Genomic DNA, 26,844 nt, shown 5'->3' on the forward strand with positions numbered 1-26,844 from the left:
AGATCCAAGTGAATAAAATGGGTTGTTTGTCTAGAACTCATTGGAAGACCACTTCTCATCCAAAATATGTACTGTAATTCTACCTTTTCATATGTTTGCAAGGTGTTATTAAAGCATATTCTGAAGACATTATTCTGTGTAGACTAATAAATTAGCTTTCAAGTGTGTGTACATAAATACTGTGTCTTCTTGTAGCAGGGCTGGAGGTACCCATAGGTAAAGTTGAGAAAAGAACTCACTTCTTAGTAAACACTGGCTGGTCATTGTGTTTGAACACTGGAGGTACCCATAGGTAAAGTTGAGAAAAGAACTCACTTCTTACTAAACACTGGCTGGTCATTGTGTTTGAACACTGGAGGTACCCATAGGTAAAGTTGAGAAAAGAACTGACTTCTTAGTAAACACTGGCTGGTCATTGTGTTTGAACACTGGAGGTACCCGTAGATAAAGTTGAGAAAATAACTCACTTCTTAGTAAACACTGGCTGGTCATTGTGTTTGAACACTGGAGGTACCCATAGGTAAAGTTGAGAAAAGAACTCACTTCTTAGTAAACACTGGCTGGTCATTGTGTTTGAACACTGGAGGTACCCGTAGGTAAAGTTGAGAAAAGAACTCACTTCTTAGTAAACACTGGCTGGTCATTGTGTTTGAACACTGGAGGTACCCATAGGTAAAGTTGAGAAAAGAACTCACTTCTTAGTAAACACTGGCTGGTCATTGTGTTTGAACACTGGAGGTACCAGTAGGTAAAGTTGAGAAAAGAACTCACTTCTTAGTAAACACTGGCTGGTCATTGTGTTTGAACACTGGAGGTACCCATAGGTAAAGTTGAGAAAAGAACTCACTTCTTCGTAAACACTGGCTTAATACAACACAGTAAAATTGATGTAGCTATGATACGATGTCACCATTTTGGCTATAAAGGCAACCCCACCTTTTAGTGTGGATTTTCTTTACATGCCAAAATCATATCAGATCAGCATGTAATAGTAGAATTCTCTCCCGGGAGTTCTCATTTAACGTCTATACATGAACAGAGAGGCCCACTTAGCTAAAACCCAGACAAATCAAAAACACACATCAGAGATTGTATTGAAAACAGTATTTTATGTGATGAATTTACATATAAACAAAGTAATTTGTTTTCTGCTCCTTTTTTCTTTACATGATTTAAAATACATGATGAAATTGACGATTATTACCTGCAACTAACAAATTACCTGTGATTACTCAAAGGACTACCAGAGCCCAGGTATCAAACTGACAGGATTTTTTAGTGACTTTGAACTTCAAGTACCCCAAATGACCTAAAATTTCGCCCAACAAAATGCATCTTTGGAGGCAAATAAATGTCCTAAGATATTACCTTCAGAGCTGAGACTAACACTTTCCAAACAAACCTGAGAAAATCTTTTTTAAAATCACTAAAACTCTCTGAATCTGGAAAGATTAGCAGCTTAGGCGTGGAGGAAATTACTGGTCATTCATGGTATTTGTTATTACAAACTGCAAAAAAAGCTAAAATGCCCCAAAATGACACGTAATCTTGAAACGTAACAGTGATTATTCAACTCGTATAAAAAAAATGACAAACAACTGTTCCCTGACTAACTGCTAAAAGATCAAAAATTGTCTTTCATTGACATATGCTCTTAAAATGACTGATAAACTTCTACGAAAGGTGTAAAACAGACAGCTAAAATGTCCATCACTGGCACATCATCTCTGTAACAAGGAGACGGTTAATCTTGAGTGAATTGGCCATGACAAACTGCACACATAATCAAATGGCCATGACAAACTGAACACATAACCAACTGCCCATGACAAACTGAACACATAACCAATTGGCCATGACAAACTAAACAAATCACCAATTTGCCATGACAAACTGAACACATAACCAACTGGCCATGACAAACTGGACACGTAACCAATTGGCTTTGACAAACTGAACACATAACCGATTGGCCATGACAAACTAAACACATCACCGATTGCCCATGACTGAACACATAACCAGAAATAGCTTTGCCGTTCCTTGCTTATTTTTTTGTAAGTAATATACTGAAATGAAGACACACTAAATTAAAACTTGACAACATGTTCCATAATATTTCAAATCTCAACTTAATAATCCTCCCCTCGATTCATTGCTGAATTCTGGTACAAGTGAAAGACAGAAGAACAGGCAGTTATGCCGTCAACAATATCCATCTCACTTTTAGCCAGACGAATGAACACAAACCATTTTCTGGACGTAACTCGCTATGGTCTTTTAGACAATTTCTATTTTCACCAGCTGCAGAAATGCTAAAACAAGCAAGTTCTGATTGATTTCTTTATTTATTTGGTTTGAGTTTTACGCCATACTCAAGAATATACAGGGAAGGAGTCCTTAGACACACCTATCCTCCACAGACAACAAAAGTTTGACAGTACATTTATGGAGTTTGAGGGTACATTTGTGGAGTTCAAGGGGCATCATTTACTATGTCATCGTAAAACTAACAAATTTTAACTACTGGTGCATGTAATATAAAAAATAAGCCCTGACAATTTGCGATAGCTCTAGCACATGCCCATAAACATTCTACACGTAGATAATCTCATAGTCACCTTTGCCTGATTGAGCTTGTGTTGAAAAAAAAAAAAAAAAAAAAAACATTGAGTAAGAATTTGTAGTTTTTGTACAAACCAACATCGAACCTTCACAAGTGTCACAGTGCATGTTTGAATCATCGCCTACATTGAAACATCTGAAGGTTAATGATTTCTTGGTGGAAAGTCGCCTTCAGTTGGCGACTAATACTAGACAGACTACGTGTATACTTATACTATTGTTAAAAAAAATTACTACACTGTACAACATATCTACATAATACATAATAACTGTAATACGGACATTTGTGTTTTGATTTACAGTACGTTCTGGTCATACCTACATCTATATAACACATGGTGATGAGCACTGGTCATGCTAGAAGAGGGTGGGGAGGGGTGGGGGGTGCTTGTGGGGTGGGGTCACAGACTGACCATTATATTACCATTGCTACAGCCACCCTATACCTTAATAAACAGCACCCCTGACAATACAATATTGTATTGAGTACAATAGACACGCATGAAGTATTTTATATACAAATAGCCATATCATTTTTAGATATACATTTAGAAAATCTGCATACAAATTATAATTAGGATATTTTCAAATATCTTTGGAAGAAAAAGAAATACCACTTACACTGATAGTTGCACATTCATAGGTGAGATTTGCCGAAAACACCTTTACAGGTTAATGTACGTTGTCACACACCTGGCTACAGCCATGGTGGACATAGGCGTGTAAAAAACTGAACTGAATGAGGCAAGTAAGATAGACTGGGGTAGTGTCACCATAGTGGTGTCCATGTGGTCTGTCAGTCTGATACTCATCATTCCTGATTCAGCTACATGTATGCGATATTTGACTTATTTGGACATCCGAATTCAGCTACATGGATGATTTTGGGCTCGCTTGGACACCCAGATTCAGCTACAAGACTCATTCGGATACCCAGTATTTCAGTACAGCGGTCTTATATACCTGGAAAATACATGCAGCAGACTCCTTGGACACCTTGATTCAGCTATAAGACACTTTCTACACAAGGCCCTCGAAAGTTTGATGCGGACCAAGTATGAGACATAACTGGACACCACAAAGGAGACCATATAATACAGAGCATGTATTTGTACAAAAGATATGCCTGAGAGATTCACACACTGCTCTATAACTGATTTGCACAACTGAATACCATAATGGCATATTCAATCTGACACTCCATTTCATGGATTAAACTGCTGAAAATGGACTCTTCTGGACACCTCCTTACTGCAAGTAGACAGAGCTGGATGATTTTGGACACCTCCTTACTGCAAGTAGGCAGAGCTGGATGATTTTGGACACCTCCTTACTGCAAGTAGGCAGAGCTGGATGATTCTGGACGTTCCCTTACTGCAAGTAGGCAGAGCTGGATGGCTTTGGACACTCCCTTACTGCAGGTAGGCAGAGCTGGATGATTTTGGACACTCCCATGCTGAAAGTAGGCAGAGCTGGATGGTTTTGGACATTCCCTTATTGCAAGTAGGAAGAGCTGGATGATTTTGGACACTCCCTTTCTGCAAGTAGGAAGAGCTGGATGATTTTGGACACTCCCTTTCTGCAAGTAGGCAGAGCTGGATGGTTTTGGACATTCCCTTATTGCAAGTAGGCAGAGCTGGATGATTTTGGACACTCGCTTTCTGCAAGTAGGCAGAGCTGGATGGTTTTGGACATTCCCTTATTGCAAGTAGGCAGAGCTGGATGATTTTGGACACTCCACATGCAGAGCCTTCTGAGCACTTCATTTTGCTATCCATAATCCTCAACAATGCACCAATACTTCAATTCAGCTATAAATAGCACAAAATTTTTATCAAAATTTGGCAGTACAAAAACCCCTGGTCTAATGTAACATCTATCAGCAACAGTGTACATTTTAAAAGGCTAACAATACTGCTGAATTCAAGTTTAAGACTTTGTGGTTTTATAAAACATGACCTCTCAACTACTAGTGTGTACCTAATCAAAACACCCGTTATTTAGTTTTTTGAATTCCATCTGGCAACCCATAAATTACAGGCTGCTTCCATGTTACTGATAAGATTTTACTTAATAGCAAAAACAAAAAGTGACAAACTCCCTCTTAAAATTTCACAAATATTTCAGTTTTACCTTGCTTCTGAAGTCACTTCAATTTCAATTTTGACACAGTCTCACTGGTTTTTCATCTTTGAAGTCTGAAGGACATGTACTTGTCATGATTTTACTGGTGTACCATGATTCTAATACCACAACTACCTCAACATCTCCCATGTTCTTGCTGACTGAACATGGGTTTACTAATCTTGTTACACTACGAAACTCTCAGCACACCTGCAGGTGCTTTGAGAGAGAGATAGAAGATATAAGATTATCGCCACGAAAACTGTGTACCAAGTTTAGAGTGCAGGTAACCTTATGTAACAGTACCATAAGGTCTACTGAGACTGCCCTCTTTGAATTGACTCAATGATCTCCATAACAGCAATTTGATAACTCTACAGTCCCATTAATATTCACTCAATTTCTCGAAGACTTGCAGAAACATCAACTCAATAACTCAACAACCTCCACAATTCACTCGGCACTTACATCTACAACTTTTCGAGATGTTTTTGAGACATTTGAGAAATTCGCGTCCCTGATATTGAGACAGCATAACAAAACGAAATAGAAAAAGATACTTTTCATATGTTAAATGTTGCTTGCAATCTTGATGTAACAATGGAAAAGTCAGATGGTAGCAGATGTTTTGATACGGACTGAAACAAAGATTCAGCCGTATTATGTTCTGGAGTGTCAACACCATATTGGCTCTCTATATTCACAATGTGACCGGAGGATGTACAAAGCCACGAGTCCTGTGTCATGTCCTGAAGTGTCAACACTGTGTTGTCCCTATTCACAATGTGACAGGAGCATGTACAAAGCCAGTAAATCTGTGTTCTGGAGTGTCAACACTGTGTTGTCCCTATTCACAATGTGGCAGGAGCATGTACAAAGCCAGTAGATCTGTGTCATCTCCTGAAGTGTCAACACCGTGTTGTCCCTATTCACAATGTGACAGGGGCATGTACAAAGCCAGTAGATCTGTGTCATCTCCTGAAGTGTCAACACCGTGTTGTCCCTATTCACAATGTGACAGGGGCATGTACAAAGCCAGTAGATCTGGGTCCTGGAGTGTCAACACCGTGTTGTCCCTATTCAGAATGAGAACGGAAGCTGGGCAAAGCCACTGAAGCTAGCATGATATGGTCTTCCTAGCCTTAACTGGCATTCTGCCATATTGTGTCTTTGGTCTCGTGATCACATGCATTTGGTGTGATGTTACATGAAGGTCTTCATCCAGGAAGTTCAGAAGTGATCCACCAGCACAGAGACACTGTTCTTCCCTACCCTGCCTGGGGCCACAGCTCCATCTAGTCCTGCTAAAGCCATGTTCTGCCACTGAGTCGGGTGACCTGAAAAAAATAAGAGTCACAGAATGATGGACTCAGTATTTTATTACTTGACTTACTCAAAATCTTTGCACTTCTATGATGACTGATAATTTTATTTTTGGTGAAAACTGGAGTTTGTCATAGAATTGCAGTACCACCATCACCCAAAAGCAAGCTGAGCTCATTATTTCAAGTGTTCTGTCCCTACACTGGGCGACCTTTAGGGTTTTACTGACTGAGAATCCCAAGCATATGGAAAAAAGTGATCTTCAAACAGATGTAGGAGTGCCGAAAATACCTCATTAACCACGGCCCCAAATATAATGAGAGAGGGTTATTCTAGAAATTGAGTAAGGGAAGGTTTCTCACCACTACAAAGAGTGGTTGAGACATTACTGTAAGCTTGCATTACTTTGATTATATGCAACACAACTCACATTGCTGTGGGCTGAGGTTCAAAACCTGGGCTGGTCTTGGTTGATTTATTCAGCAGTAGAATTTGTGCACGCTTACAATCATACTTTTAGGACTGTATTCACATTACAAGAATTTAACACTACATAAAGATTCTAGTCAGTGCTGTCATTGTTTCTGACCTGTAGGGGAATCGCTTGACTTGAGGGCAAAGGACCAGCTGTCCGGGTTCACAGAAGCACAGTGGGGTAGTCTTAGTTCTACAGGCTTAGCAAACTTCAGTCCATGAGGTCCACACATCACCAGGGGGCTGAGTAGCGTCTCACCTGAAAGGTCGTTAAGAAAAAAAATGAAATTTCTACCTTGAATGAATCAATGATTACCAGCAATATTACATGATAATACAGCATTACTGAAGTCATATTGCTGCGATCTACCCTGAATATACAAATTTCAACACTGTACCAAAAAATACACAGATGTATTTGCATAAAAAGATATTCAATATTCATTAACTTTTCCAGATTGCAGGGAATGACAAACTGATTGATCGATTGTTGCCAAATGCCACACTCAAGAATTGTTCACCTACTGTTACCGAAGCTCTTTAGAACAGTCAGAGCTGGGAATTGTTCACCTGCTGTTACCGAAGCTCTTTAGAACAGCCAGAGCTGGGAATTGTTCACCTGCTGTTACCGAAGCTCTTTAGAACAGTCAGAGCTGGGAATTGTTCATCCGCTGTTACCAAGGCTTTTTAGGACAGTCAGAGCTGGGAATTGTTCACCTGCTGTTACCAAGGCTCTTTAGAACAGTCAGAGCTGGGAATTGTTCACCTGCTGTTACCGAAGCTCTTTAGAACAGTCAGAGCTGGGAATTGTTCACCCGCTATTACCAATGCTCTTTAGAACAGTCAGAGCTGGGAATTGTTCACCCGCTGTTACCAAGGCTCTTTAGAACAGTCAGAGCTGGGAATTGTTCACCTGCTGTTACCAAGGCTCTTTAGAACAGTCAGAGCTGGGAATTGTTCACCCGCTGTTACCAAGGCTCTTTAGGACAATCAGAGCTGGGAATTGTTCACCCGCTGTTATCAAGGCTCTTTAGGGCAGTCAGAGCTGGGAATTGTTCACCCGCTGTTACCAAGGCTCTTTAGAACAGTCAGAGCTGGGAATTGTTCACCTGCTGCTACCAATGCTCTTTAGGACAGTCAGAGCTGGGAATTGTTCACCCGCTGTTACCAAGGTTCTGCAGAACAATCAGAGCTGGGAATTGTTCACCTGCTGTAACCAAGGCTGTTTGGAACAGTCAGAGCTGGGAATTGTTCACCCGCTGTTACCAAGGCTCTTTAGGACAGTCAGAGCTGGGAATTGTTCACCTGCTGTTACCAAAGCTCTTTAGAACAGTCAGAGCTGGGAATTGTTCACCTGCTGTTACCAAGGCTCTGTAGAACAGTCTGAGCTGGGAATTGTTCACCTGCTATCTGGGACAGAATGCTGCTGTCTGCAGCACTACCTGACTCAAAATTCACCATAGATTCACCTTTCTCTTTGTCACCTCTCACTCACCTTTGTCTTTATCTAGCGGGGGCAGAATGCTGCTGTCTTTGCACACCTTGAAGTACAATTCCTGCCGCACACCTTTCTGTATCGCACCTTCTGGGATAACGATACTCACACCTGTAAGAGGTAAATTGCACATACAAATGCTGACAACACAATGTGTGGTGCTTGTGACCGGGTTGCATGCTCAGGTGTGTTCCCACATGTTTTCATTTGAGCAGTGGCAATGTGAAACTGTAAGTGCTTAGGATTCCATTAGCAAGTGGATTGCACAAGTAAACAGCCAATGTATTCTACTCTACTTAACAACCTTCATTTCCAGGCTTACATGTACTCACCTGTTTCCCTGGACTCCAGTGTCCCACCTGTGTGATCGAAAACGCCACGGGCTGTGGCCACCACAGTGTGATTCTCACCAACATCAGAGTCATCAAACCTGGGATAGGAAACAAGGTTAACATCACAGGTCAAAGGGCTTAGACAGGTATGAGAGAATCATCAATGTCACAAAAAGGTAACCATATGACAGGTCACAGGGCTTTGACAGGTATGACCAAATGTCAAGCATTTTGTTTGATTAGTCAATTTTTAGTACAGGGTCACTTAAGGGGTTTTGTGAGATTTGTTGAATTTCTTACTGGTCTCTGAAAACTTTAAGTGTTGACATCAGAAGTATCACTTTAAGGCCTTTTGCAGGTTAAGCTTAGATGAATCACAGTACATAAATTACTACCGGATGTATTCTAGAGTACAGCCTCAAGTCACTCTACAATGTCCTCAGACTTCATCCTAAAATATCACCTCATTTATCATTAAAATGCCATCTCACTTCATTCTACAATGCCATTTCACTTTATTCTAGAATGTTATCTAACTTTATCCTAGAATATCACTCTATTCTACAATGCCATTTCACTTTATTCTAGAATGTTATCTAACTTTATCCTAGAATATCACTCTATTCTAGAATGCCATCACACATTATTCTAGAATGTTAACTTACTTTATCCTAGAATATCACTCTATTCTACAATGCCATTTCACTTTATTCTAGAATGTTATCTAATTTTATCCTAGAATATCACTCTATTCTAGAATGCCATCACACATTATTCTAGAATGTTAACTTACTTTATCCTAGAATATCACTCTATTCTACAATGCCATTTCACTTTATTCTAGAATGTTATCTAACTTTATCCTAGAATATCACTCTATTCTAGAATGCCATCACACATTATTCTAGAATGTTAACTTACTTTATCCTAGAATATCACTCTATTCTACAATGCCATTTCACTTTATTCTAGAATGTTATCTGACTTTATCCTAGAATATCACTCTATTCTAGAATGCCATCACACATTATTCTAGAATGCCATCACACATTATTCTAGAATGTTAACTTACTTTATCCTAGAATATCACTCTATTCTAGAATGCCATCACACATTATTCTAGAATGTTATCTAACTTTATCCTAGAATATCACTCTATTCTACAATGCCATTTCACTTTATTCTAGAATGTTAACTTACTTTATCCTAGAATATCACTCTATTCTAGAATGCCATCACACATTATTCTAGAATGTTAACTTACTTAATCCTAGAATATCACTCTATTCTACAATGCCATCACACATTATTCTAGAATGTTAACTTACTTTATCCTAGAATATCACTCTATTCTAGAATGCCATCACACTTTATTCTAGAATGTTATCTAATTTTATCCTAGAATATCACTCTATTCTACAATGCCATCACACATTATTCTAGAATGTTAACTTACTTAATCCTAGAATATCACTCTATTCTAGAATGCCATCACACATTATTCTAGAATGTTAACTTACTTTATTCTAGAATATCACTCTATTCTACAATGCCATCACACATTATTTTAGAATGCCATCGGACTTCATCCCAGGACGCCATCTGACTTTATCCCCTAGGATGCCATCTGACTTTATCTTTGAATGCCATCTGACCTTACTGTACAATGTCATCTGACTTTATCCTAGACTGCCATCTGACTTTATCCTAGGTGCCACATCACTTTATTCTACAATGTCATTACACCTTACTCTACAATGCAATCTGACTTTATCCAAGAATGCTAACTGAGGTAAACTGACAAGAGGTCGTATTTCACAGGACACATGTGACCATTTCCCAGCTATTACACTGTCACCACTGCTCTGGTTTGCTAGTATCCATGCTGTATGCCTTAATTATATTGCATTCCTGCATAAACCAGGATTCTGCTGCTGTGGGTTTTTTTCTCCATCCTGTATATCTTAATTATATCTCACTTCATTCTGAATGTCATGTCAGTTTATTCTAGAATGCCATCTCTTTTTATTTCAGAATGCTACCGTGTTAGAATGTCCATATGCTTTAATATCTGGAAAATCTACCAAAACCCTGTAACACAAATTATGTCTCTTCAAATAAGGAATGCTATCATGCTTTAATCTGTACAACCTTGGAACTCTAATACATACTTTAATCTGTACAACCTTGGAACTCTAACACATACTTTAATCTGTACAACCTTGGAACTCTAACACATACTTTAATCTGTACAACCTTGGAACTCTAACACATACTTTATTCTGGAGAACCAAGGAACTCTCACACATACGTTATTGTACAGAACACACATTTCTGAATTAAAGACAATATCTAAAAATACAAAACTATACAGATGTGCACATTTCATCTGCCAAGCATGATAACTGGGTGAATACTGCTCGATGCAACATGCACCCCTTCCCATTAAAAGCCATAGCGTATAGGTATGCCAAGCTTTAAACACATGGATATGCAAAGATCTATTTATATCAATGAAATTCACAGTCACAAACTTCATTGTTATTGTAAACCTTTAACATTTTCAAGCACTAGAGCACTTTTATTCACATGATTTTAAGCAAACAATTATTATCAAAATGATGCCAGTTCTCTATATCCCACAGTTCTCTCAGAACAATCCCAAATAATAATAATAATAAGTGGTTGAAAAGGTTGAAGAATTAGGGTATTCTACATGTGAAGCCTTTCACGACTGAAATGCGTCTTACTTGAAACTACTTGTCCACATGGATGAATAATTCTTTGCTTGGAAATTATGTAACTACTACTGGTAAACTGCTTAAATAAGGAATCTAACGCAAGAGAATTGTGTTGAGTTATGTCCCCTGGTAATACATGGTCACATTCTTATACTGCTTAACTGATGCACATGGGTTAGGAGTTATACAGCAAAATGGTTAGAAAAACTAAACATTTAAATTGTACTCAGAGACAGTTGCTGCATAGATTAAGTGTGTGCCATAAAAAAAACAATGGGAATAACTACTAGTATATTCATGTGTTATAATGTCTAGGTTTTAATAGGTCAGCCTTGGTGGCATGTTCACATGCTCACATGTTCACATGTATTCAAGTTGGTAAGTCTGTCAGGTACCTGGCCTTGTCCAGCGGTTTCCAAAGATGGATCTGCTCAGTTTAAAACCTATAAAATTTGTTGCTGACATAAACAGCTGTGTAAGTCGTTCTATCTCTCATTCTGTCATCACGTCTCTCTGTTCGTTGGATCATCTGTTTCCAAGTTGATTGGTCTGTCTAGTTTTTTAATTTTATCTTTTAATATGGGTCGGTAGGTGAACGTTATAACATCCTCCGGTATCTTTTAACATGTCAGACAAAAGTCTAGACAGCACGCAATGAACTCTTTGCAGAATGTCTTGCAGTTACTGCAAATTCATTCTTGTTTTGAATAGGACATTGAATACCAAATCAAATAAATATGTTGGTAAATTTCTAACTGAGCATCTAAGCCTACTTTTCATGCAAACTACATGTATATGGGAATTAAACTATATGGCTCATCACTTTTGTGATCTAAGGTAAACCTGTCAGAAATGCAAAAGCACCCAGGGTCAGTTGTCCTCTATACTTTGAACTGCTAATTTCTAACTACAATGCATACAAGAACTCCTGTAACTATATCAATGAATAATTGATTATGGCTTAACGGCACATTAGTTATATTGCAGCCATATTGTGGTGATCTAACTAACAATAATGGCATGACAGATACAGGTTGTGCAGGTAGCTCAAAAACTTACAACCTCAGTGTGGATTTCTAAACAAACAATGCCCATATGACTAAAGTTGTTCACCTCAATTCTACAGCACCTTACCCATCTACATGAACCACAGTCTCAGGGGTTGACACACTTTCTGAAGTGGCGCCATCTGTATCCTGTTCCCCTGACCTATCACAATTAGAGTCTGTCTTCACTGCTGAATGCAGGTCAAATGATTCTGATTGGATGATGGATGGAGTCACATGACTGTAGACAGCAAATCATAGATAGAGCACATAGAAAATAAAATGCAGAGAGAACTGAAAACCAAGCAAGCAAAGACAAAATCAGGCAAATAAAGAGAAGTGTAGCTTTGTTACATGATTTTAATTAGCCTTTGTTAATTAGCAAATCACCTTAAAGCACAACTTGCAAAAGAGTAGGCCCTATATCTTGCTCAAATTTTTGTTCGGGAAAAAAAAATTCCACATCATAAATCTCTAAATGTACAGAACCAAGATAGCTTTCAATGACCGCAATGACTGAATTCGCATGTCAAAATATTGTGAAAAATAGTTGAATATGTTCAACCTTCTGAATCCCTTTGTTTGTGTAAGGATCGAGCAAAGTTCTTACATATGTAGCAACCACGTAATATTCTGTTTGTGAAAAGTCATTTCACAGTTCCTTTCACCTCACAATCACACAGAAACAAAGGATGTGACCTGGTTTCACTCACTTTCCGTGTATTTACTTAACAGACATATTTCAACACAATTTAAGCTAATTTGATTTTCCCCTTGAAAACATACTGGCCGTGCTGGCCTATTAAACTAAAATCCTTAATAGGCTTTTTTTTATATTTTTAATCAATCTTCAACCTTCAATGTATCTGTTCATCATGTTTGTTTTCAGCAGAGTTCGAGACACTCGAAGTCCCAACATAGAGCCAATACAGTTTTCAATTTCAAGGTGCATAAATTGTGTTCCAAATTATTCAGACATCCACAAAAAAAAGGAAAGAGAACAGGCACTTACAGGTTAAGAACACAGGGACATACATAAAATGACATGAAATGAAATAAAGAGTATTAACATGTACATGCCCCTGAGTTACAACGATGATAAGCATGATGAAATGCCCTTTGTTTTTACAATTAATGCACTCCAGTTTCTGAGTTTGGAAAACACAGTGTACAACAGTAACAAATTCCCTCCTGACATTTCATGAATGCTTCCAGAATCTGACGTGCTATATTGATACCTTATCTTCATCTTCATACACAGCCACTTACAAATTCTCAGCCATTAATAATGTTAGTAATAAATGTAAAACTGAAAATGTCAGCAAACTGATAACTGGCCTTACAGAAATATATGGACATTTCATGATCTATGGAGATTGACAATCCATGGAGCGCAAACTCCTATGGGTCTGAAATTCCCACAATGCTGACCATTCCACCAGCATTTACCTACTCCAGAACATTCATATTTCCAGAGAGTCTGCAACTGCAAAACTCCCATAATGCCAAAGATGTCATACTGAGCTGACAATTCCATGGCTACTGTACATGTATGTTTGTGTGCTTGGGGTTTTATTTGATAATTTTCAGTCATAGTGACGGATAGGGGTCATTAGGTGTGTGTACATATAGTCTTGCGACAGGGTGGGTTCATACTCCCAAAGTCTACCGCCACCGAAATATCATGCCAAGGACACCAGACATGACACCTCATGACACCTGGCCAACCAGTCCTGTTTTCCTTGCTCTCACTTCTCAGTGCTAAGAACTAAGCAAGACATCAACAAGTTCCATTTTTGAAGTCACTGGTATGCCGCAACAGGGGTTTTAAATATAAGCGTCAAGTCCGACATTCCTATACCATTCGTAGTCCGTAAAGGGCGTTCCAAGTCGATCGCAAGATCCATTTCCACAACAACGTTTAACACTAACTCCCGAAGACAAAGGTATGTAAGAAATTATACAAATAAGAAATAAAGCTGGTAACACACAAGAGAGAAGCGGTCATCAGTTTTCAATGATGCCGGGCAAACAATGGATATTCCAGGCATGAATTCCATATCAAAGTTCAAATTCGTAGTCCGTGAGTGAGTTCCATGTCAAATAACAGCATGTCCTGGCTTTGAGCTGGACATGAACATTGTAGTCCTGTAGCTTAACTCTCATCATTTAAACATGTGACAGAGCCTGGACCTGGACCTCATATTCCAACAAAGACTCCATGTGCCAAACCCTCATATTTCTCAACATGCCATAGCCCTCAAGACCAAAAAGCTTAGATTTCTAGAAACCCCCCAAAATGCCGATCCAAAGCTCATGTTCACAGAAATTTTAGAAAAATATCCAACATTTGTAAGAAATGACAATCCAGAAAACATTATGTCCAAAGACTGGATATTTTTGACATAACACCTGACAATTCCTAACCACAAATATTTCTAGACACAAGGACTGGACAAGGCACACAGACAAAAACACCCATTACCTGGTCACAGGCAAACACCCACCTGTTCACAGGTCAAAACTCACCTGTCTGTTTTTGTATGGTTAGGTCGAGGACTCTTTCTTCCCGAAAGTGGAAAAGTCTCCTGAAATTCTGCTGTAAGTTTCGAAAGCACTTCCTGAGGCTCTCTACCATCTTCTCTGGGAGGGCCCTGAAGATGGGTGCCATTCTGGAGAGGCGGAGTCTCAGTAGGTGGGGCGCCATTTTGTAATGTTTTGATCTCTTTGGCAATATTAACCTGGGTCATATCCCTATAGGATACAAGTCCATTGTCTCAGTTCAATTCAAAAAGCTAATTTGTGTTTAATATGAGAACATATTTATTACTACAAAAACACACATATACATATTCCTTTAAAGCAATTTAACCCACTTTAAACATTCTTAAACATCAAGTTAAAGAGGAAAAACGAAAACTAAAACATTATTGCCTTTTCTTTGCATGTATACTGTCTTTAAAATGAAACAATTAGGAAAAATATATCAAAACAGCCATTTGAACCAATTTACAAATCTTCAGCTTCAGCTTAAAGAAATACAACTGTTAAATTTTGTCCAGTTCTGCTATTGATTTTTTTAAAACATGCAGGACCATTTTTTGGGTGGTTAAGGTTGTCTTAATGGTTGTATAAATTGTACGGCATGCAGGGAACTTAAGATGTGGGAAGACATGCTAAAGTGATTCACATGCAGGAAGCATACAAAGAGGCATTATGCTGGGGTAATGTATACACAACACACCAACACATAGAAACCAAATAACCAACTTCACAGACACCAAACAACATGCAGCAGTGTCCTAGATACCATGCCACAACCCACATCTACCACCCTGGGGCCAAACTTCCAAAACCAAGTACCAGGTACAACAAAGTAGCTTGCACATCTGATGACAATGCCTGGGTCTATACCGTGCACGAATCACAATCACATTCACAGAGATCCTGAACGTTCATAATACTGATACATCAGAGAGACATATACATGTGTGTGATCAGTGTGGATCGTGTCTACAGAGGCTTGAATGTCTACAGAGGCTCTTAAAAAGTTGCCAAAATTTTTATTTGGAGAACAAACCATGACTTGGAAAATCACACCACCGCAAAACTACATCACATGGTACGGTTACAAAGTAGAAATTTTTAACTGATTTTTTTATGTTTTATGCCTTACTCAAGAATATTTCACATATCTGACAACCACAAGCATTATGATGGGAGAAAACCCACGACCTTCTGCAAGTTGTTGACAGACCTTCCCACACCATCACCATTAAGTACAACTACAACATATATTTATCTTCGAATCATAACCTCAACAGCAGTTTCTCACACAGGTTCCAAGAATTTGATATAATACGAATCTCATCTACAGCATGTAAGAGTTGAAACATAACCAGGAAAATGTATCCTGTCAAACATAGAGAAATCTTAAGGTTGAGAGAATGACAACCTGGTATATTAGGGTTTTGTACAAGAAGTAGACACCCACACCATGGGCCATGACATATTTCAGTTTATCATCTGCTAAACCAATAGTCCTAACTACACAAAGAGCAGAGAAGCTGGGCCCAGTTTCACAAAGCGACGTACAATATATATTTTATCTTACATTTGTTGTATGATATTTAGGCACGTCACTTTTACCGTACCATTGTCCTATTTGTGCAATTGCTGTACATGTACGACATCTTGGTGAAGCTGGGCCCTGAAAGGTGACTTGGAAAGGAAGGGCATTCCCAGCCACCCCAAGCAGATAGACTGTCCACCCCATCACCCCCTCCACCCTATGTGAGCTCTGGTTGCAGTGAACTATTTACCAGTAATCAGTGTCAGCACCCAGTGGGTCAGCGGGGCGGGTGCCGTAAAACCCTGGGGGTGATAAGCTTCCGATATGATTCAAAATTTGAACTGGACCGGTTCATGTTTTATGGGCACAGCTTTGGTTTCTTCGGGTCTGTAAGACAGGAATTGCAAGTAGCTGGGAAAACATTTCTATTTCGCCATCAAAATGAGAAGTGAGTTTGTGACCTGAATGTTTGCATGTTTGCAAGGTGTTTTTTTTTTTTTTTTTCAAGCAAATTCTGTGGGCGCTATACTGTGTAGACTGACCAACTTATACTTTTAGTAAAGCCCTGACATTCGCCCAATCCAACCAAATGTAGTTCTCAAATATCAAATTTAAAACATGCATAACTTGCACTGCAAGTTGCGCTTTCGTATGCGAAAAGGTTGAGGAAATTAAGGTAAATGTAAGGTAATTAAGGTGTAATTAAGGTGTAATTAAGGTAATTACTGACCTAAATGACTCATTTATATTTCTTCAGCAGGTCACATTCAAGTCAACATGAGAAGTGCAGTTTATTGGGTTGTATATAAATGTACGTTACAAATTGGCATATCAGCTACAAAGACTTAACATTGTACTTGAATGTACTATAATTCTTCAACCTTTTTGCATGTTTGCAAGTCATTGATTCAAGCATATTCTGGACCATTACTCTGTGAACACTTTTGTCACTTCCTGTGTATTCCTGAAATTTGCCAACCCCAACCAACGTAAGTTTTATCTCTGAAATTGTTTAAATCACACTGAAAGTTGCTTTCATATGGGAAAAGAATGAGGAATTAGGGTACAGGTATCCACCTGTATGAGTGTACGTATCTACCTGTATGAGTGTATGTATCTACCTGTATGAGTGTACATATCTTACCTGTATGAGTACATGTATCTACCTGTAGGAGTGCACGTATCTACCTGTATGAGTGTGCGTACCCACCTGTATGAGTGGACGTATCTACCTGTATGAGTGGACGTACCTACCTGTATGAGTGCACGTATCTATCTGTAGGAGAGCACATATCTACCTGTAGGGGGCACGTATCTACCTGTAGGAGTGTACGTATCTACCCTGTATGAGTGTACGTATCTACCTGTATGAATGCACGTATCTATCTGTAGGACTGCACGTATCTACCTGTAGGAGTGCACGTATCTACCTGTATGAGTGTACATACCCGCCTGTATGAGTGTACATACCCACCTGTATGAGTGGACGCATCTACCTGTATGAGTGTATGTATCTACCTGTAGGAGAGCACGTATCTACCTGTAGGAGTGCACGTAATCTACCTGTAAGAGTGCACTATCTACCTGTAGGAGTGCACGTATCTACCTGTATGAGTGTACATACCCGCCTGTATGAGTGTACATACCCACCTGTATGAGTGGACGCATCTACCTGTATGAGTGTATGTATCTACCTGTAGGAGAGCACTATCTACCTGTAGGAGTGCACGTATCTACCTGTATGAGTGCACATATCTACCTGTATGAATGTACGTACCCACCTGGATGAGTGCATATGCCCACCTGTATTAGTGCGCGTACCCACCTGTATGAATGTACGTATCTACTTGTATGAGTGTATGTATCTACCTGTATGAGTGCATGTACCCACCTGTATGAGTGCACGTATCTACCTGTATGAGTGTACGTACCCCCTGTATGAGTGCACGTATCTACGTGTATGCGTCCATGTATCTACCTGCATGAGTGTACATACCCACATCTATGAGTGCACGTACCCACCTGTACGAGTGTATGTATCTACCTGTATGAGTGTACATACCCACCTGTACGAGTATACGTATCTACCTGTATAAGTGCACATACCCACCTGTATGAGTGTACATATCTACCTGTATGAGAGCACATATCTACCTGTAGGAGTGAACATATCCACCTGTATGAGTGTACATATCTACCTGTATGAGTGTATGTACCCCCTGTATGAGTGTACATACCTACCTGTATGAGTGCACGTACCCACCTGTATGAGTGTACATATCTACCTGTATGAGTGCACATAACCACCTTTTTGAGTGCATGTATCTACTTGTACGAGTGTACATATCTATCAGTATGAGTGCACGTACCCACCTGTATGAGTGTATGTATCTCCCTGTATGAGAGCACGTATCTACCTGTATGAGTACATGTATCTACCTGTATGAGTGCACATACCCACCTGTATGAGTGTATGTATCTACCTGTATGAAAGCACATATCCTCCTGTACGAGTGTACATATCTACCTGTATGAGTGCACATACCCCCTGTATGAGTACATGTATCTACCTGTACGAGTGTACGTATCTACCTGTGTGAGTGCACGTACCCCCTTTATGAGTGTACATATCTACCTGTATGATTGCACGTACCCCTTGTATGAGTGTACATATCTACCTGTATGAGTTCACATAACCACCTTTTTGAGTGCATGTATCTACTTGTACGAGTGTACATATCTATCAGTATGAGTGCACGTACCCACCTGTATGAGTGTATGTATCTCCCTGTATGAGAGCACGTATCTACCTGTATGAGTACATGTATCTACCTGTATGAGTGTATGTAGCTACCTGTATGAAAGCACGTATCCACCTGTACGAGTGTACATATCTACCTGTATGAGTGCACATACCCCCTGTATGAGTGTACGTATCTACCTGTATGAGTGTACGTATCTACCTGTATGAGTGCACGTATCTACTTGTATGAGTTCATGTATCTACCTGTATGAGAGCACATATCTACCTGTATGAGTACATGTATCTACCTGTATGAGTGCACGTATTTACCTGTATGAGAGCACGTATCTACCTGTATGAGTACACGTACCCACCTGTATGAGTGTATGTATCTACCTGTATGAGTGCACGTATTTACCAGTATGAGTACATGTATCTACCTGTACGAGTGCATGTATCTACCTGTATACGTAAGTACAGTCAACGTACAAGTGAAAAATCCATAAGTGTGGTGATAAACTGCAATCTAATAAATCTGTATGCTGTATTTCTTCAAACTTCTCACATGTCTGCAAGGTGTTTATTTAAGCCTATTCTGAAGACATTATGCTGCATAGATTCATAAAATCATACTTTTGGTGAACCCCTGAAACTAGTCCATCCAACCAACGTTGTCTTGTCTGCAAAATTGAATTCAAAATGTGCATAAATTGCACAGAAAGTTTGAAAAAGCTTGAGAAATTAGGGTAATTACGTTTTACTCCACTAAAATTTTAAGTTCATGCATGTATGTTCTTGTGCAGGTCATTATCTAAGATACATACAGTCACCCTAACGACCTGCTAATTAAGGTAGCAGTATGTAGTAGAACTGGAATATCACATTTATACATGTATCACAATAAAGATGGACATCTTTACTCCATGATACATCTGCACCAATTGGCTACATCTCCAATACAGCTGTATTTAACGGCTTCATCTGTAGGGCAGCTACACTGCCTGGCAATGTTTGATTGACAGCATTCACAGCCCCACCGATGCACAGTGATCCTGCCTTGATGGACAGCATCCCTTATACAGCCACATTGCTGACTGCATTCCAAATACAGCCACATTGCTGACTGCATTCCGAATACAGCTACACTGCTGACTGTAGCCCTAGTACAGCAACCACAATGGACATCATCCTTAGTACAGATACACTGCAGACTGTAGCCCTAGTAAGCTTTAATCTGACCATAATGGACTGGTTGATCTGACCATACTGCTGTGTGGAGTGTTTGCTCTGACCATAATGTTGTGTGGATTGGCTGATCTGACCATACTGCTGTGTGGATTGGCTGATCTGACCATACTGCTGTTTGGACTGGTTGATCTGACCATAATGTTGTGTGGACTGGTTGATCTGACCATATTGCTGTGTGGACTGGTTGATCTGACCATAATGTTGTGTGGATTGGTTGATCTGACCGTATTGCTGTGTGGACTGGTTGATCTGACCATAATGTTGTGTGGATTGGTTGATCTGACCATAATGCTGTGTGGACTGGCTGATCTGACCATAATACTGTGTGTACTGGTTGATCTGACCATACTGCGGTGTGGACTGGTTGATCTGACCATACTGCTGTGTGGAGTGTTTGCTCTGACCATACTGCTGTGTGGATTGGTTGATCTGACCATACTGCTGTGTGGACTGGTTGATCTGACCATAATGTTGTGTGGACTGGTTGATCTGACCATAATACTGTGTGGATTGGTTGATCTGACCATAATACTGTGTGGATTGGTTGATCTGACCATAATGTTGTGTGGACTGGTTGATCTGACCATAATGCTGTGTGGACTGGCTGATCTAACTATACTGCTGTGTGGACTGGTTGATCTGACCATAATGTGGTGTGGACTGGTTGATCTGACCATAATACTGTGTGGATTGGTTGATCTGACCATATTACTGTGTGGATTGGTTGATCTGACCATAATGTTGTGTGGACTGGTTGATCTGACCATAATGCTGTGTGTACTGGCTGATCTAACTATACTGCTGTGTGGACTGGTTGATCTGACCATAATACTGTGTGGACTGGTTTATCTGGCCATAATGTTGAGTGGGTTGTGTGATCTGACCACAATGCTGTGTGGACTGGTTGATCTGGCCATAATGTTGAGTTGGTTGTGTGATCTGACCACAATGCTGTGTGGACTGGTTGATCTGGCCATAATGTTGTGTGGACTGGTTGATCTGGCCATAATGTTGTGTGGACTGGTTGATCTGACCATAATACTGTGTGGATTGGTTGATCTGACCATAATACTGTGTGGACTGGTTGATCTGGCCATAATGTTGAGTTGGTTGTGTGATCTGACCACAATGTTGAGTGGGTTGTGTGATCTGACCATAATGTTGAGTGGGTTGTGTGATCTGACCACAATGTTGAGTGGGTTGTGTGATCTGACCATAATGTTGAGTGGGTTGTGTGATCTGACCATAATGTTGAGTGGGTTGTGTGATCTGACCATAATGTTGAGTGGGTTGTGTGATCTGACCATAATGTTGAGTGGGTTGTGTGATCTGACCACAATGTTGAGTGGGTTGTGTGATCTGACCATAATGTTGAGTGGGTTGTGTGATCTGACCACAAAGTTGAGTGGGTTGTGTGATCTGACCATAATGTTGAGTGGGTTGTGTGATCTGACCATAATGCTGTGTGGACTGGCTGATCTAACTATACTGCTGTGTGGATTGGTTGATCTGACCATAATGTTGTGTGGACTGGTTGATCTGGCCATAATGTTGAGTGGGTTGTGTGATCTGACCACAATGTTGAGTGGGTTGTGTGATCTGACCATAATGTTGAGTGGGTTGTGTGATCTGACCATAATGTTGAGTGGGTTGTGTGATCTGACCACAATGTTGAGTGGGTTGTGTGATCTGACCATAATGTTGAGTGGGTTGTGTGATCTGACCATAATGTTGAGTGGGTTGTGTGATCTGACCACAATGTTGAGTGGGTTGTGTGATCTGACCACAATGTTGAGTGGGTTGTGTGATCTGACCATAATGTTGAGTGGGTTGTGTGATCTGACCATAATGTTGAGTGGGTTGTGTGATCTGACCATAATGTTGAGTGGGTTGTGTGATCTGACCATAATGTTGAGTGGGTTGTGTGATCTGACCACAATGTTGAGTGGGTTGTGTGATCTGACCATAATGTTGAGTGGGTTGTGTGATCTGACCACAATGTTGAGTGGGTTGTGTGATCTGACCACAATGTTGAGTGGGTTGTGTGATCTGACCATAATGTTGAGTGGGTTGTGTGATCTGACCATAATGTTGAGTGGGTTGTGTGATCTGACCACAATGTTGAGTGGGTTGTGTGATCTGACCACAATGTTGAGTGGGTTGTGTGATCTGACCACAATGTTGAGTGGGTTGTGTGATCTGACCATAATGTTGAGTGGGTTGTGTGATCTGACCATAATGTTGAGTGGGTTGTGTGATCTGACCATAATGTTGAGTGGGTTGTGTGATCTGACCACAATGTTGAGTGGGTTGTGTGATCTGACCACAATGTTGAGTGGGTTGTGTGATCTGACCATAATGTTGAGTGGGTTGTGTGATCTGACCACAATGTTGAGTGGGTTGTGTGATCTGACCACAATGTTGAGTGGGTTGTGTGATCTGACCACAATGTTGAGTGGGTTGTGTGATCTGACCACAATGTTGAGTGGGTTGTGTGATCTGACCACAATGTTGAGTGGGTTGTGTGATCTGACCACAAAGTTGAGTGGGTTGTGTGATCTGACCACAATGCTGTGGGCACTGGTTGATCTGGCCATAATGTTGAGTGGGTTGTGTGATCTGACCATAATGTTGAGTGGGTTGTGTGATCTGACCATAATGTTGAGTGGGTTGTGTGATCTGACCACAATGTTGAGTGGGTTGTGTGATCTGACCACAATGTTGAGTGGGTTGTGTGATCTGACCACAATGTTGAGTGGGTTGTGTGATCTGACCACAATGTTGAGTGGGTTGTGTGATCTGACCACAATGTTGAGTGGGTTGTGTGATCTGACCACAAAGTTGAGTGGGTTGTGTGATCTGACCACAATGCTGTGGGCACTGGTTGATCTGGCCATAATGTTGAGTGGGTTGTGTGATCTGACCATAATGTTGAGTGGGTTGTGTGATCTGACCACAATGCTGTGGGCACTGGTTGATCTATTAATGGAAAATGCTATTTGGGCTGGTTTGTGTATTTAAAATGCTGTCATGAAAAACTCAGCATACTGCTATCTAGCTTGTCAGCAAAGGCATAAGGCACTCTGGAGTTTTATGCACAGTTCAATAGTCAATCAACCAATCAATCAATCTCATTCAGATCATCATGACACATGCGTACCAAGACCAAGCATACGACTGTACACTATTATTATGACTGAGCTAAAAGTTACTAATTTCTCACTTGGCAATACCTTAATGGTAAAATCCAGCATTCATTGCCTAGAAGCAAATTCGCATGGTAACCATGGTGACATGCCCAAGGTTATTGAAGGTCATGCAGGAGGATTCTGGGATACAGTTCATTCTCAGGGCAAGTTTAAGTAAAACAAAAAAAAAAAGAACTAATAAAAAAAAAACACACAGACAAAAGTATATGTTGTTGGAAAATGTTGCACTTTATTCCATCTTTCTTTTTAGGTAAAAACTAGTCCTGTTAAACATTTCAAGATATAAAAGTTCAACAAGAAAACATCATAAAGGTCACACAACAGGTCGTCTACATAAACTATGCTGCGAGGTCAAACTTACATGGAAATGGTTGAGAACTGTACAAACTAGTGCCAACAGTTTGGAACACTTTGCACAACATTTGTTGGATAAGTATGGCATACAACTGCAACAACATGAAACACCGATACTGCAACATTTGTAAACTTTCCCCCTAATGCAACAATACTTCACAAAAAATATAAAAAAAAATTAATCCAAAATATCAAAAGTAAAAATGTGCGTAAAATTGTATTTTTCTTCCCAGACAGTGTAAAAACAGAAACACCTTGAGATTTTAGAGGGAAAATCTAAGCCCAAATTGACTTGTCTGAAAGAAAACTTTGGAGCAATAATGCTTATAATGAGCCCAATTTTTCTTGAGACAAAAAATAAGCTACAGGTGCTAAACTATTAAAAAACACTTTCACAGAATTTGGAAAGGGATCTGTCACCATAGTTACCATGTATACTGCACCAGGCTAATGCACACCAGAAAAAACAAACAGAATAAAACAAATCGCCTGAGTCTCGTAACAAATCTGTTCAAAAACTGTACATGTACAAACGAACACTACAAAACATGACATGCCGTGTGAGAATAAATAAGGGGAGACGATTTATTAGGATATTGCATGAATGTCATGAATAGAAAAAGAGACTGTCCAGAATATTTCTGTTTAAAAATTTATTTTAAAAAATGGCAAAGGGAGACAACTCTTGTTTTTTTGTCCTCAAAGGGTGAACGGACACACACCATGCACAGGATTCTGTCACAATACCATGCTCATCAAAACAGCACGAAAGTTGGGGGTTTTTTTCTTCAGTAAATTTGGCTTGCAACAATAAACAAGGCCAATGTTGAATGTCTCATGCCCATGCTCAATGTCATTCTAAGGACACAGAATGCAATGGAATGACACAAGAAATGCACCATCAACAACAACAGGGTCAAACATCATGCGAATGTAACATGTAGGAATGGTGCATTCGGGGGGAACAAAAATAAACTACATCATATTAATAGCAGCATGTTTTAAAATCAGCAACGCTATTTACAATTGCACTATCTGTGTTATCATAAGCACTACTGCCATAGGCAGGTTAATGGAATGTGTAAGAAGCCAATAGAAATCTGAGTAGAGGTAGGCCACTGCAGGTTTCATTTCATTGGCTCTCACCATCAGCCATTTGCTGGCAACCCATTGGCTCAGGTCTTTTAGCCTCCAACCAAAACTTCACCCTGTGTAACTGTTATCCTGTAGGCATAATGGATCACACTTTTCTCAAGGTGGTCATGAGGTTACCAATTATGAATTATGTACCATCATCACCGTCAGAAAGTTTCTACCATCCCTTTTATTTGCCGGCAAAATATGCCTTAGTGGGCTGATAGGCGAAGCTTAAGAGGCGTGGCCTTAGGCTGTGGGTTGCCATGACGCGCAGTCTCCATGGGAGGTTAGTATGAGCGTAATGGATAACGCACGATCTCATGCAGGAAACCTCACCTTGGTGGATCCATGGAATTGGGATATCCGGAGTCCTGCACCGAGTATCCAGATGAGGCCTGATCCATTTCCCTCGGCGGCGAGTATTTTTTTGTGATTGTATGACCGCGGAGGCGGTGGTTTGTCGTACAGACTCTCCCTACTGTAGCGATCCGCCACGTAATTCACAGCGCCGTAGGTGTCACTTCGGTCCAATTCTCCGTTGCTACGGTAACGACCAGCGTAACCGTCAGATCGCTGCCTTTCAAGTGGAGCATGATTAAAGTCTCTGGGGCCGTTCATTGTCACGGAAACAGACCGTGTCAATAATGGATCATGTCTCTGTGCCTCCCCATTGCTATGGCGATAATGATCTTGGTCGCCGGGCAACCGTTGATAGCGTCCCTCCATACGCGGATGTCTACCCGTGTAGCCACTGAAAAATACATCAAGACGAAAGTTTTATTTGACGTTGTTTTCAACCCATAAACAACTTATAATACTGACAACTTTTTCCAGCTGTTTTGGTGTGTACAATTTGGAAAAGTTAAAAATAAGACATTGAAAAGAAGATAATGAAGTGTACCCTGATAACACTACGTTAAACATAAATCTAAAAACTTAAAAACAAAATAACCCGGTTTTTGTGATCTACACCTCTTCCAACACTATACTATCTTTTTCTTTGAAGTTTTATAAACACTTCTGCCACTTTACTCTTAAAATAATGAAATAAACAAGTACAAATATGCCATGGCTATGACATCCCCATTGCTAAGTATTTCTAGTTAGAAACTTATCAAACTTACAAACCCCTCTTCTGTGGGCTACATTTGTATAGGGTATTATGAATGCATCAGAATCAAACAAATGTATGCAGAAAATATCCGTAGTACATACTGAGAAAGTGGTTATATTTTATGGATATTTCATTTATTTATCTTATTTGACTAGTGTTTTACACCAAGTTCAAGAATATATCACTTATATGACAGCATTACGGTGGGAGGAAACAGGACAGAGCCCGGGGGAAAACCCATGACCATCTACAGGTTGATCACATCCCATCCCATGTTCAGTGGATATTTTACACGCCAAAACTTAGGTGAAATATGGTCCATGGGGATGATTCCGCGTGTAACTTCAGTAATATATGATTCTGCGTGCTGTACCTGTTTTCGTAGTTCCTCATTTTGTACTCGTCAGGCTCCACCCCTCTCTCAGCCAGCGTGTAGTTTTTGGGTGGGACTGGAGGCGGCTCCTTCCTCCTCACTGGCGGGTCAACCTCCAGAACGGGCTTCATTGGGGCATGCTGGGAAGGCTTGTTGGGACTGATGCGAGGCCGTAGAGGGTCCTCCCTCTGGAACACAAAATGGGGTTGGTGTCAAACTACTGCCAAAGGCAACAAATGAACACAACGACGCTATTGAAAAGCATCTTGTACGCGCATTTCTGAATGGTGAAATCTATAAAATGAAAAACCATCCTCTAATTGTCTCTTAGAATGCCATGTACTGTTCTCGTCAAGATGACATCTTTCTTCTTTTATTCTTTTGTAAAAGTAATAACAATTTTAAATAGAGCCTTACAGCCTTGTTTGAAATTT

The 26,844-nt window shown here is 40.0% G+C and overlaps 1 protein-coding gene across 3 annotated transcripts; it reads right to left on the bottom strand.

Moving 5' to 3' along the window:
* Nucleotides 1-1,095: 1,095 nt before the first annotated feature.
* LOC135462845 (tight junction protein ZO-1-like) lies at nucleotides 1,096-26,591 on the bottom strand. 3 transcript variants are annotated; one of them, XR_010443500.1, is made up of 9 exons: nucleotides 26,411-26,591; nucleotides 25,260-25,674; nucleotides 14,690-14,914; nucleotides 12,249-12,401; nucleotides 8,374-8,471; nucleotides 8,042-8,152; nucleotides 6,662-6,805; nucleotides 3,952-6,086; nucleotides 1,096-3,869 (listed from the first exon to the last, which is right to left on the bottom strand). XR_010443500.1 is itself a non-coding variant. In XM_064740130.1 (8 exons), the coding sequence occupies exons 2-8, from the start codon at nucleotides 25,325-25,327 to the stop codon at nucleotides 5,980-5,982; spliced, it is 906 nt and encodes a 301-aa protein (XP_064596200.1). In that variant the 5' UTR covers nucleotides 25,328-25,674; nucleotides 26,411-26,591; the 3' UTR covers nucleotides 1,096-5,979. The 3 variants fall into 3 exon arrangements, 2 of the variants coding, with proteins under 2 accessions (XP_064596200.1, XP_064596201.1); XM_064740130.1 differs by having other exon boundaries at nucleotides 1,096-6,086; XM_064740131.1 differs by lacking the exon at nucleotides 12,249-12,401 and having other exon boundaries at nucleotides 1,096-6,086.
* Nucleotides 26,592-26,844: the final 253 nt, after the last annotated feature.

Source organism: Liolophura sinensis, chromosome 2 (assembly GCF_032854445.1).
Source record: "Liolophura sinensis isolate JHLJ2023 chromosome 2, CUHK_Ljap_v2, whole genome shotgun sequence".
NCBI lineage: Eukaryota > Metazoa > Mollusca > Polyplacophora > Chitonida > Chitonidae > Liolophura > Liolophura sinensis.

Excerpts from the sequence above, each read along its gene's own strand:
- LOC135462845 (XM_064740130.1), bottom strand. The coding sequence starts at position 25,327 with ATGGATCAGGCCTCATCTGGATACTCGGTGCAGGACTCCGGATATCCC. Across the intron at positions 8,472-12,248 it reads ACTGTGGTTCATGTAGATGG|GTTTGATGACTCTGATGTTG; the intron begins GTAAGGTGCTGT and ends TTCCTATCCCAG. Across the intron at positions 8,153-8,373 it reads ACTGGAGTCCAGGGAAACAG|GTGTGAGTATCGTTATCCCA; the intron begins GTGAGTACATGT and ends TACCTCTTACAG.